The sequence below is a fragment of the Salvelinus sp. IW2-2015 genome, unplaced genomic scaffold, assembly GCF_002910315.2.
Source record: "Salvelinus sp. IW2-2015 unplaced genomic scaffold, ASM291031v2 Un_scaffold2251, whole genome shotgun sequence".
Taxonomy (NCBI): Eukaryota; Metazoa; Chordata; class Actinopteri; order Salmoniformes; family Salmonidae; genus Salvelinus; species Salvelinus sp. IW2-2015.
In genome coordinates this window covers 42,772-56,202 of record NW_019943580.1, presented here as the reverse complement: position 1 = coordinate 56,202, position 13,431 = coordinate 42,772, and the positions used below count along the sequence as shown (strand labels likewise).

At 47.4% G+C, this 13,431-nt stretch overlaps 1 protein-coding gene across 1 annotated transcript; it reads right to left on the bottom strand.

Moving 5' to 3' along the window:
• Positions 1-250: 250 nt before the first annotated feature.
• atn1 (atrophin 1) lies at positions 251-13,136 on the bottom strand. Its single transcript, XM_070440129.1, is given in 14 exon segments — positions 251-268; positions 454-1,263; positions 1,386-1,602; positions 1,942-3,767; positions 3,769-3,985; positions 3,987-4,227; positions 4,230-4,343; positions 4,346-4,745; positions 4,846-4,886; positions 4,889-4,967; positions 5,414-5,464; positions 5,466-5,513; positions 6,305-6,448; positions 12,508-13,136. Coding segments are annotated over 13 exon segments (4,089 nt in total). The 5' UTR covers positions 6,332-6,448; positions 12,508-13,136.
• Positions 13,137-13,431: the final 295 nt, after the last annotated feature.

The following is a 13,431-nucleotide window of genomic DNA, read 5'->3' as shown; positions in this document are numbered from 1 at the left end:
TCTCTCCCTCTCTCCACTCCTCCTCTCTCCTCTTCTCCCTTTCCTCTTCCCTTTCCTTCCCCCTCCAGTGCTCCGTTCCGTGAGCTGCCCCAGCCTCCTCTCTGACAGGTTCCATGTCAGCGGCCCACCAGCTCCAGGCATGCAGCAGGCCCAGAGCGCAGAGCTGCAGATCAGAGACTGGCCCTGGACAGCAGTGGATCCACCACCACCACCACCACTCCCTCACCAGGACGAGTACTACAGGTAGCTACTAATAGGACCAGGGGAGCTGGGTGGTGTGGGGAGACTGTGTCTGTGGAGGTGGGGGAGAGAGTGTGTGTGTGTGTGTGTGTGTGTTTGTGTTGTGTGCTGTGTGTGTGTGTGTTGTGTGTTTGTGGATGTTGTGTGCTGTGTGTGTGTGTGTGTGTGCTTGTGTGCGTGTGTGGTGTGTCTCATGTGTTTTGTGATGCACACATCATGCCCTCCCCCCAGCAGTAGGGAGTGAGCATGTGCATGAGCGTGTGCGTGGGCATGCGAGTGGGAGTGGGCGAGGGCGAGAGCCGTAGGATCTCCCAAGGAGCCCGGCTGGTACACCCTGTCCTCACTCTTAAACTCAAACCCCGGCTTCATGCGCTCACGGTGGGCTGCCACTGCATGGGGAAACCCCATCCCCCCYAACCCTGCACCACCCATCCCCCCATGTCCTCCTCCATGCCCCCCTGGCCCTCCCTCCATACTGCCCCCATAGAGGAAACCCAAGATGGCTGCCGCTGTGGCTGCATCAGCAGGCATGTGATGTGGGTGGGCCAGAGCATGGTTCTGGAACTGGGGGAGGAAGAAGGAGGGGTGGACATGGGGGTGTCCATGAGGGTGGCCATGATGGTGAACATGCGGGTGTTGGTGTTGGCGACTAGCCCCGAGGGGGGACATGGCGTGGGGCCGGGCGTACTCGCTCAGGGTCCGCAGTGCCGGGGTGTCAGGGCCCAGGTACGGCCCTCCTAACCCTATCCCCAGAGCCCCCTGTGGGCCAACCACCGTTGAACCCCCCATTGATTGCATGAGGAGGGAGTGTGGGATGTGTTGAGAGAGGGAGGGGTGGAGGTGGGAGTGGTGGAGGTGAGCGTGGGGGTGAGGGTGGGAGTGGTGCTGCTGGGGGTGTGGTTGAGGGTGAGACCCAGGGTTAGAAGAAGAGGAGTTAGGGTCTAGGAGGATGGAGGAGGAGGAGGGGAAGAAGAGAGAGGCTCCCTGGCGTTGTATATTTGCATTGTTATTGTCCTTCTGTTGCTGCAGGGAGAGAGGGAACGGGAGAGAGGTAGCATTTAAAGAGACAAAAAGGAGAAGGAAATTGAGCATTGTGTCCGTCTCCCTCGCTCATCGCCTCCCCCTCCCTGCCTCATTATACTCACTTGTAGATGCCTCTCCAGGTCCCGCTCCCTCTCTCTCTCCCTCTCTCGTTCCCGCTCTTTCTCCCTCAGGTCTCTGGCCCTCTGCTCCACCTCTCTCCGGGCTCTCTCGATCACCTCGTTCCTCTTCTTCCACAGTTTGGAGCCATCCAGGGGGACGAAGAGAACGTCGCTGCGGGCGCAGGAGTTTCCACTGCCCCGATCTAGAACCCTGTGGAACCTAGAACCACATCAGCAAAATATAACCAATTTATGCATCAGATTTTGTTCCCATATGATGATACTATCTTTATTATCTGGCAATGTCTTCTGTGATAGGTGCTGTTGTCTTTGATATACTCTAGGCCTATCTACAAAACATCTTCTGTGATAGGTGCTGTTGTCTTTGATATACTGTAGGCCTATCTACAAAACATATTCTGTGATAGGAATACATTTCTCAGCCCCTTTATCTAGAAATAATAGCGGACATATTATGATAAGTTCCAGTGACAAAAACTGTTGTTAGAGTGACATATGATGGAGCCCTTCTGTTGCTATGACACCTATCCCATCTCACCGTGCTGATTGGCTGGCGTGGATCGGAATGTCCACCGGCTTGGGCTCAGGGGAGGGGCTTCTCAAAACAGGAGGTGGGCTTTCACTCTCCTCCCTCTCCTCTATTGGTTCCTCCTTGATGACAGGTGGGGGAGGTRGACCTGTGGACGAATCAGAATGCCCATCTCTAGGAAGTGAGGAGCTACAGCCAGGGGCCGAAGTGCCAKTGTTGTTGCCGGGGTTACTAAGAGGTGGGGGTCCTTTTGAGGYGTTTTGAGGTGAGAGGGACTGAGAGAGAGAGTTGGTATGGCTGCTGCCACTGCTACTGTTACTATTGCTGTTAGTCGGGACCAGGTTGTTCCCACTRTTCCCATTGGAGTGGTAGGGGCCGCTGAAGGGGGCGTGGCTGTTCAAAGTGCTGTGGAAGGGTGAGGGCCGACAGCCAGGTGACACACCAGAACCAGGAAGTGACATGTTRGCCCCGGAGGAGGAGCCTGGCGGGTAGGAAGGAAACCCTCCCATCTGATTGGTCAAGGGGTTTAGTAAAGGAGAGAGGGGTGTTGCAGGAGTCTGATTGGAGGAAGGGTAGTTTGCCGGACGAACGTGATTGGGTCCCAGGCCAGAGGGAGGTTGGGGCTGAGCGAGGGAGGTTTGGGGAGTGGGGAGAGGGGGAGGAGGTGGTGGAGGAGGGTAAGGAGCATTCGGAGGGTGTCCATGAGGAGTGGAGGAGGAAGAGGAGGGAGAAAGGGACGGGGGTTGGGGGGGACCGCCACGGTTTTGGTAGAGAGACGACTCTCGCTGGTTGGTGTCCCTCTCTCGGTCCCTGTCTCTGGGCTGCTGGGCTGGAAAGTGGGGGTGGGGCAGGTGGGGGATCTGAGGTCCACCTGGGTAGTCTCGGCCCAGGTTTGGAGTCATACCGGGAGGGCTGGGGTACTCACGGGCTGGGCCGGTGGAGGGTGGGCCACCTGGGGGATAGTCCTTGGCCCCAGGAGKGTACTCTCTGTGGAAGTGTTCTGGTCCAGAGGGGGGACTGTGCCTTGTCTGTGCCTGGTCCATCGATGGGGGGTAGTCTCGTTTGGAGGTGCTTTGAGGATGTGGGTGGGAGGGTAGGGTAGGGTGGCTGGGGTTGTTTTGGGGTGAGGAAGGGGGGTCGCGGTTTAGCATGGGGGCTGCAGGTAACCCACTGGTCGAGCTTGGGGGGTTTCCTAGGGGGAGGGGGTTATTATTGGGGTTACCATTGCCCCCCACCTCTCTCATCTGGCCCCCAAACTCGCCCCACCGCCCCCCCTCTTTGTCTCTGGGGTGCCCCCTTCCTCCCCCAACACCGGTGGGTCCAAACTCTCTGTTCTGATTCTCATTACGATTCTGTAAAGGAAACTCCCTTCCTCCTACATCCCTCTCTCCCTCCCTCTCTCTATCTCTATCCCTCTCTCTTTCTCTGAACCCCCCYGGTCCAAATTCTCTTCCCCCAGGACCCATGGGGGGGTCTCTCCCAGAGCCCTGAGGTCCCAGGCCTGGGTACTCCCGGTTCTGACCCCCAAACTCCCTCCCTTGGACCCCATTAGGACCCCCCATCCCACCAGAAGTGCTGCTGTTACTACCACTACCAGCCGAGAAATCCCTACCTATCTCCCTTCCCCCATACTCCACCCTCACTCCCCCCCTCTCCCTCTCGCCGGCCGCCCCCCTCTCCCTTTCCCCTCCCCCGGAAGTGTACCTGGGGAGGTACTCCTTGTGGGGGTGGGGGAGGTAAGGGGGGTGGGAGGAGGACGAATGACGGGAGGAAGGGGGGTTGTAGACGGATGGCAGTTGCTGCTGCTGCACTGGGGGTTGGTGCTGCGGCTGGTGAAGCTTTGGTGTTACCAGAGTAACGGTTGTAGCCCCAGCTCCCCTGGCAACCGGTTGCGGTGCCTCCCTGCCATCCGGTGGGGCTGTAGTGGTGGGGGTGGGGCGGGGGCTGGGAGGGTGGTAAGGGGCTGGTTTGGGGTAACAGAGAGGGAGGAGCCGTCTTGTTGTCCATCAGTTTCTCACCTTTCTCCATTTTCTCTCTCTCTACCTTGATTCTGAGGGCAGGTTCTGCCCCCTAGTTCTAAGGGTTTCAGCGCTGGTGGAGGAGGAAGGGGTGGTGGAGGGGGGTGTGGAATGTTGGGGTTGCCGTGGGATATAGTCTCCCGGGCGACAGTGTCCTTGGTCACGCACTGCGCTTTAGCTTTGGAGTTCATTCGATTGCCACTGTGCACAGTGTCAGCGCTGGCCGGTCCATACTCCATCTTGCTCACCAGCTTGGAGTCCTGTGAGAAATAGGATTCCTGCCACTATTGCTGTCATTGGCTGAATCCCCTGCTCCGCGGAGAGAGGGAACAGGAGCAGAGGAAGAGATGGAGGAGGATGGCAGCTTCAGAGAAGGCCTGTCTCTATTCCTCCATCCTTCCTTTCTCCATCTCCGCAAGACTCATCCCCTCTCCCTCTCTGGCTGCTCTCCTTTCCTCTCCTCCTGTCTTCCCCACTCTCCCCCTCTTTCCTTTTCTCCCGTTCCCCCTCTCCTTGCTTTGGTGAGTCTGGACAATCAGAGTCAGAGTCTAAACTGGCTGGAGGGGAGGCAGAGAGACTCGGGGAGGAAGATCGATTGTCCTGGTCGATGTCCCGCCCACTGCTCAGACTATTGGCCAAGCTCCCTACAACTGAGCTCCTACTGCCCTGGGATTGGCCATCCTCGTTGTCACTGTCACGTGACTGTCTGGGAGCCGAGGGTGGGGGCGGTATAGTGGGGGGAGTACTGTCAGTTGAATGAGTTGAAGTCGGTGGGTTGGTGGCAGAGGAAGAATCCTGATGACATAAGGTGAATATGAGGAAAGTATATTTAATTAAATGTTGACATTAAAACATCCTAATTCAACCTAGTGGTGCAGTTCAACTCACGTTACACTAACCTGGCTTTCTGCCTCTTTGGTGGAGGCACAAGTTCCTCCCTTCACTCTCTGACGAATCATGGCCTTGCGATCTGTGATTGAAGCGCCTGACAGCCAATTCCTCGCCAGCAGCTCTTTGCTACGATACAGAATATGCATGCATATAATTTTTAAAGTAAGAAAGACAAACTCACAGAGATGACACTGCAGGTAAAGCAGTAAAAACACACCACATTGGCACTACAATTGTACGTATAAGGCAACCATGGTGATGACTCATACAGGCACGCAGACACACGACTTCATTAAGGCTTATATGTGATCAATATCTAATGACTGACAGCTCTTCTCACAACACACACACAACACACAACACACACACACACACACACACACACACACACACACACACACACACACACACACACACTTTCCTATAGACAAATATAGATGGAAAGACTACATGACAAACACAGCCATAAGGAGAAAGAGACTGCCATTACTAGAGACGGAGGGACAACATAACAAGAGTTTCTTATGGAGAACACGGGAAAGAACAGACAATAAAACATGATAGGCTCTCACCGTCTGCCTGTCGTTTCGTTCTGCACAAGGGCTGGGATGCGGGCGTCTACCCTCTCCTCCTCGTTGCTTCCCCCCCGTCTCCGCCACTGCGCATTGGCATCTGACCCGCCAGGGGTGGAAGGGGCAAGATGGAGGAGAAAAGGAGAGAGGAGGAACAAACGAAGAGCAAGAAGGGGAATGGGGTATGAGGGGGTAAAGCAGGGTAAAGGGAGGTAGAGGGTGGTTAAAGGGGGTAGAGGTGGGTAAAGGTGGTAGAGTGGGTAGAGGTGGGTAAAGGGGGGTAGAGAGAGGTAAGGGGGGTAGAGGGAGGTAAAGGGGGGTCGAGGGAGGTAAAGGGGTCAAAACAATAAGTAAAGAGAACAGTAGAGGACAAAACCAAGGAGGAGGGGAAAATAAAATGTGAGGGATAGAGAGGGCAGAAAGGAGGGGAAAGGGGATCAGGAAGGGTAAGGGGGAACGAAGGATGATGAAATATGGAGGGGGCAGGAATGAGGGAGAAAGGAGAGAGGAATCAGTAATGGGTGGGGGAGGAAGAGAATGAGGAGGGAAAGGAGAGAGGATCAGTAATGGTGGGGGAGGTAAGAGCATGATGAGGGAAAGGAGAGAGGAGAAGAGGAATTGGGAGGGTAGAAGGCGGCAAGAACGAGGAGAAAAGAGAACAGAGAGGAATAATTATGACATCAATGTCCACACAGAATATACACACAGAATATCTTAACTTCAAAAGTCTTATTCATTATAAATTATGTCAAATATAACATCACTATCCATCTCTGTGCAATAATACAACAAATTAACAATAAAGAAATCTGCATTGACGCCCACACATGCACACTCAGCTACACAGGGGAACAAGGTTGAGATGAAGGAAGCCATTGAAACAGTTCATACCGATTCTTTGTGAGTTCGAGTTTTCATCGTTACTCCTTTATGATGTCCATCCCTCCCCACAGGCCATAGCAGTGAATGAAGTGGTGTCCTTGTCTTTCTCTGTAGGRCTGAAAATCACCTCACCACCATCTGAGCTTCTACAACCTGGAAAAAACACCACAATGATGAATTCTCTACCTAACCAGGCCAGTCCCATTGAATTAGGTAGCATCAGAAAACCCATACAAGTAAAATACAATGATACAACAACCATAAAACAACACATTATTTTACAGGACACGTTACAGTGCACCATCAATCATAATAACAAATGCTGTACACATATCGAAGGATAAATATTGAATAATCAATATCGAACAGTAACATCAACATTACAACTAGTTATAGGCAATTCATTGCAATGGTGGACTGATTAACTAGGCATGGCTTTGAGTGCATGTACAAGTCAAGGATCCTCAACACAGCCATGCTACAGGAAAAACGATATCTGACTCATATCACACTTCAATACTGAATGGATGCTTTGATGAGTAATACACCGCAGTTCAGTTCATTCTGAAGAATCACAGTAAAAGGAAAACTCCACCCAAAACAATATTTTGATATTTGTTTCATTAGTCCATTGTTGATATAGTCCCAAAATGTTTTGCATGTCAGAAATCAAGTTTTCAAGATATATAACTTTAAAAAACAGAAATACAGCCGGTATGATGCATTTTGATTCATACTGCCTATATCAACAATGGACTAATGAAAATAATACCAAAATATAGTTTTGTGTGGTTTTCCTTTAAGGACATGGAATCTGTACACAGATGTATAGATACTGTTGTGTATGACAATAAACACATTTGGAAGAAAATATTGTGTGCACAGATTATTCCCTTATGTTGATGAACATTGGTACTTGGATAATGTACAGCACCTTCCCAAAGCAATTGGATGTGTGTTTGAGTTCAGAATCACCTCAGTTGTTGTTTAAGCCTGGGTCAGAAAGGGTTTAAGCTGTTATAGCCATCTCTATTCGATACTGAACCTCAGGTAACCAGCGGGGCTATACCAGAACCACATTAGCTCCTTACCTACCCTACAGGAGCCCAGCCCCAGACTAGAGGTCGACCCATTCATCGGAATGGCCGATTAATTAGGGCCGATTTCAAGTTTTCATAACAATCGGAAATCGGTATTTTTGGACACCTTTATTTAATCTTTATTTAACTAGGCAAGTCAGTGAAGAACACATTTTCAATGACGGCCTAGGAACGGTGGGTTAACTGCCTTGTTCAGGGGCAGAACGACAGATTTTTACCTTGTCAGCTCGGGGATTCAATCTTGCAACCTTACAGTTAACTAGTCCAACGCTCTAACCACCTGCCTCTCATTGCACTTCACCAGGAGCCTGCCTGTTACGCGAATGCAGTAAGCCACGGTAAGTTGCTAGCTAGCATTAAACTTATCTTATAAAAATCAATCAATCAATCAATCATAATCACTAGTTAACTACACATGGTTGATGATATTACTAGTTTATCTAGCATGTCCTGCGTTGCATATAATCGATGCAGTGCGTATTCGCGAAAAAGGACTCTCCTTGCTCCAATGTGTACCTAACCATAAACATCAATGCCTTTCTTAAAATCAATACACAGAAGTATATATTTTTAAACCTGCATATTTAGCTAAAAGAAATCCAGGAGCAGGCAATATTAACCAGGTGAAATTGTGTCACTTCTCTTGCGTTCATTGCACGCAGAGTCAGGGTATATTGCAAACAGTTTGGGCCACCTAATTTGCCAGAATTTTACGTAATTATGACATAACATTGAAGGTTGTGCAATGTAACAGGAATATTTAGACTTATGGATGCCACCCGTTAGATAAAATACGGAATGGTTCCGTATTTCACTGAAAGAATAAATGTCTTGTTTTCGAGATGATAGTTTCCGGATACGACCGTATTAATGACCTACGGCTCTATTTCTGTGTGTTATTATATGTTATAATTAAGTCTATGATTGATAGAGCGTCTGACTGAGCGATGGTTAGGCCACCAGCAGGCTCGTAAGCATTCATTCAAACAGCACTTTCGTGCGTTTTGCCAGACAGCTCTTTGCTGTGGCTTCAAGCATTGCGCTGTTTATGACTTCAAGCACATCAACTTCCCGAGATGAGGCTGGTGTAACTGATGTGAAATGGCTAGCTAGTTAGCGGTGTGCGCGCTAATAGCGTTTCAAACGTCACTCGCTCTGAGACTTGGAGTAGTTGTTCCCTTGCTCTGCATGGGTAACGCTGCTTCGAGGTGGGCTGTGTCGATGTGTTCCTGCGTTCGAGCCCAGGTTAGGGGTGAGGAGAGGGACGGAAGCTATTACTGTTCCACTGGCAATACTAAAGTGCCTTATAAGAACATTCCAATAGTCAAAGGTATATGAAATACAATATGGTATAGAGAGAAATAGTCCTATAATTCCTATAATAAATACAACCTAAAACTTCTTACCTGGGAATATTGAAGACTCATGTTAAAAGGAACCACCAGCTTTCATATGTTCTCATGTTCTGAGCAAGGAACTTAAACGTTAGCTTTCTTACAGGCACATATTGCACTTTTACTTTCTTCTCCAACACTTTGTTTTTGCATTATTTAAACCAAATTGAACATGTTTCATTATTTATTTGAGGCTAAAAGATTTTATTGATGTAATATATTAAGTTAAAATAAGTGTTCATTCAGTATTGTTGTAATTGTCATTATTACAAATATATTTAAAAAATCGGCCGATTATTTGGATCGGCTTTTTTTGGTCCTCCAATAATCGGGATCGGCGTTGAAGAATCATAATCGGTCGACCTCTACCCCAGACCCAAACCTGCATGGGGTTAACAGTCTGATAATTCATTCATTCATAGATTCTAGGGCTGGGAATTACTAGGGGACCTCACAATACGATATTATCATGATACTATGTGGTGATACGATATGTTATTGCAATTCTCACGATTCTATGTTTTGCGCATCGACACTGTTGTTTTATGTGATCTCGACGATGTTCCAAAAATATAGCTCAGACAACAGACCATTGAGAAAGCAGTAGTTTGATCAGTCAATGGGAAAATAATATTGCAATATTGTCAAAACAATGCGATACAATATATCGTCAAAAATAATATCCCAATATGTAACTGATTTCCCCCCATCACTAATAGATACAGGTAATTTGACCCATGACATGCAACATATATTGTCCAACTCATTCACCCCTTCATTCATTAGGGTAGTAGACTATGAAATATGAAACAGGTGTACAGGTCCAACTCATTCACCCCGTCATTCATTAGGGTAGTAGACTATGAAATATGAACAGGTTGTACAGGTCCAACTCATTCACCCTTCATTCATTAGGGTAGTAGACTATGAAATATGACACAGGTTGTACAGGTCCAACTCATTCACCCCTTCATTCATTAGGGTAGTAGACTATGAAATATGATACAGGTTGTACAGGTCCAACTCATTCACCCCTTCATTCATTAGGGTAGTAGACTATGAAATATGATACAGGTTGTACAGGTCCAACTCATTCACCCCTTCATTCATTAGGGTAGACGATAAACAAAACAGTCCCTCATTCACCCCGTTCACATAGATGTAAAAATATGAACAGGTTGTACAGGTCCAACTCATTCACCCCTTCATTCAATAGGTAGTAGACTATGAAATATGAACAGGTGTACAGGTCCAACTCATTCACCCCTTCATTCATTAGGTAGTAGACTATGAAATATAACAGGTTGTACAGGTCCAACTCATTCCACCCTTCATTCATTAGTAGTAGACTAATGAAATATGATACAGGTGTACAGGTCCAACTCATCATCACCCTTCATTCAATAGGGTAGTAGACTATGAAATATGATACAGGGTTGTACAGGTCCAACTCATTCACCCCTTCATTCATTAGGGTAGTAGACTATGAAATATGACACAGGTTGTACAGTCCAACTCATTCACCCCTTCATTCATTAGGGTAGTAGACTATGAAATATGAACAGGTTGTACAGGTCCAACTCATTCACCCCTTCATTCATTAGGTAGTAGACTATGAAATATGAACAGGTGTACAGGTCCAACTCATTCACCCCTTCATTCATTAGGGTAGTAGACTATGAAAATATAACAGGTTGTACAGGTCCAACTCATTCACCCCTTCATTCATTAGGGTAGTAGACTATGAAATATGACACAGGTTGTACAGGTCCAACTCATTCACCCCTTCATTCATTAGGGTAGTAGACTATGAAATATGACACAGGTTGTACAGGTCCAACTCATTCACCCCTTCATTCATTAGGGTAGTAGACTATGAAATATGATACAGGTTTTACATGTCCAACTCATTCACCCCTTCATTCATTAGGGTAGTAGACTATGAAATATGACACAGGTTGTACAGGTCCAACTCATTCACCCCGTCATTCATTTAGGTAGTAGGACTTATGAAATATGACAACAGGTTGTACAGGTCCAACTCATTCACCCCTTCATTCATTAGGGTAGTAGACTATGAAATATGACACAGGTTTTACATGTCCAACTCATTCACCCCTTCATTCATTAGGGTAGTAGACTATGAAATAKGACACAGGTTKTACAKGTCCAACACATTCACCCATTCACCCAGTCAAGCTCATGTATACTGAATGAGGATATAAATAGAATAGTGACACACTGGGTGAAATGAAGGGATATATTTAGCCAGGTAGTTAGCACTGACAATGAAGGCCCTTGTCTTCAACCCATCGAGCAGTAAACACACAGATTCAGTGTGTGTGTGTGTGTGTTTGAATTATCACAGGTACAGTAAATCCGATGGTGGCACCATTACTACATATATTAATTATTAGTGCATACTGCATATGTTGACTTATTCATACACTCACACACTGTATACAAACAGTTACAGCTGTTAGTTACAGATTCACACAGAGACACACACAGTGTATAGTCAGTTAGCATGAATTCAACATCAGGTGAGTGTGTGGGACCGACTCGCTTTGAACCTGGACTAAGTGCCACAAGACTCTTATCCTGCTGAGCTAAAGCCTAGGCATTAGCCCGGAGAGCTAACACAAGTCCACGTCTCAGACTAGGCTACTCATCAGTCATCAAGCTATCTTGGTTCACAGAACCCCCTCCTTTACATGTGCAATGTGCATAGCGCTATAGTGACTTTTCCCATAGACATGTTGTCTACTATATTGCAATAGTTAAAGAATTCACAATTCCACACACTCAATGATAAACATTGAGCCATCACTTGTACTACGGAATCAATATTTGGAGAGTGTAGGCCTATGGGCCCAATGTAAAGCAGAGGAGGGAGGCTAAGGATCCCAATGACACAGATACTGTATACAGTCAGTGTATATCTTAGTCACAGGTGGCTGGCTGCTACTATTCATGGATTCATTTGCTGGTCCCTGGCTGTGGTCCATCAACACTAAAAGCAAACAGCATTTACCATAGCTTATAATAATCACACAATGTACAGCAATGGTCAAACACAGACACACACATATGTGCACATTAACTGTTTCTCGCTCTCAAACACATGAAATCATTCAAATTAAATATGTGATGAATCGCAGCATGTCTTTAGCCCGTGTAAGTATGCAGTTACACAACTCACATCACTGACARACACCGAGAAGCAGGCACCGAGAAGCAGGCACCGCAACGGTTCTTTCTTTCTTCTCCCGCTACTGTTATTGATACACAGGCAGATGCGACCGGCTCTGCTATTCTGTACAACAAGCGAGCTACATCGGAATAGACTACACCGACGATGTAGACGCTATGTGCAATAGCACATATTGGCTAACACTGATAATGCAGATTAGAATGGGTCCTGTGTCTATCTATGCCTGTTGTGTTTCTCCCATAGGGTACTATTTTTTTTCTCCATGTCTTGAAAAAATAATTCGGAATAGAATGGCGAATGGCATTCTTTACCAACTCACCGAGACGCCTTTTCTCGTTGGAATGTGAGTACGTCTGTTGTGCGTTGTAACCTAACACACATTTTACCCGGTAATGAATTACACATAACGCATGATTATTAACGCACAAAGAAAGGGGAGAAGACACAAACGTGGCCAACAAGAATAGCAAAAATATATAAGCATCCATTTTCCCTTCTCCTTACCTGATATCCAGCGATGCGTGTTCCCTTTCACTCTCCCTTTCTTTAACCGTCTCTCTCGGTTTATACTGTACGTTGACATACACACATAGGAGCAGCACGCGCACCTATAAACAGAGGCTGCTAGATCATATTGCAACGGTTCCGCAAATAATGCAGAATTTTCTCTCTCCTTCCCAAATCGTTGCAGGAAAAAAACGGGGTGCCGCTGAAGACTGTACGAATTGATGCGTACGTTTGCCTCTTCCCCACCCCCTTCTCTTTCTCCCCCTTCCTCCGTCAAGACGACTTGCACTTTTTGCGGTAGGTACAGTCACAAAATCTACTGAGGGCGAGCAAGGGATGCACTTCGAGGGAGAGAGAAAGAGAGGGCGAGGAGGGCGTGATTTGCATATTCTTAAGGAATGGGGGAGCGAGAAGAAAGGGAGGCAGGGAGAACGAAGAGGCGCAGAGAGGGCCAACACTCAGAAGAGGGAGGGGAGGGAAGGAGAGAAGTCCCTTTTTCAGTTTTATCTTCCCCCACTCCAATGTAGGATCATTGTGCATTCGCCTACTATAGGCTACTTTTCACTTTAACTGTGCATTGGCCCACTAAAGGCTACTTTGCATGGATCCTTTATACACACAATAACTCTCAAGTTACAGAATCTTACCTTCTCTCCCTTTGTTCTGTAACTTCTCCCCATCATTGTATTGATGGGCACATGGCTACAGCATGCAGCCCAACGTGTAGTCAAACAGCATCGAACTGCATCATGCCATTATAGCCTAGATAATAGTGCATTCTCAAAGTTTCCGTATCCATTCTATTCATGCCTAGAACAGGGTTCTTCTTTGTGTATAAACCTTTCCCCTAAAACCTAGGCCGAGGCCTACCCCGTTTCTTCTCCTTCCACCTCTCTCTCGGTCTACCTCTCTCCTTTACTC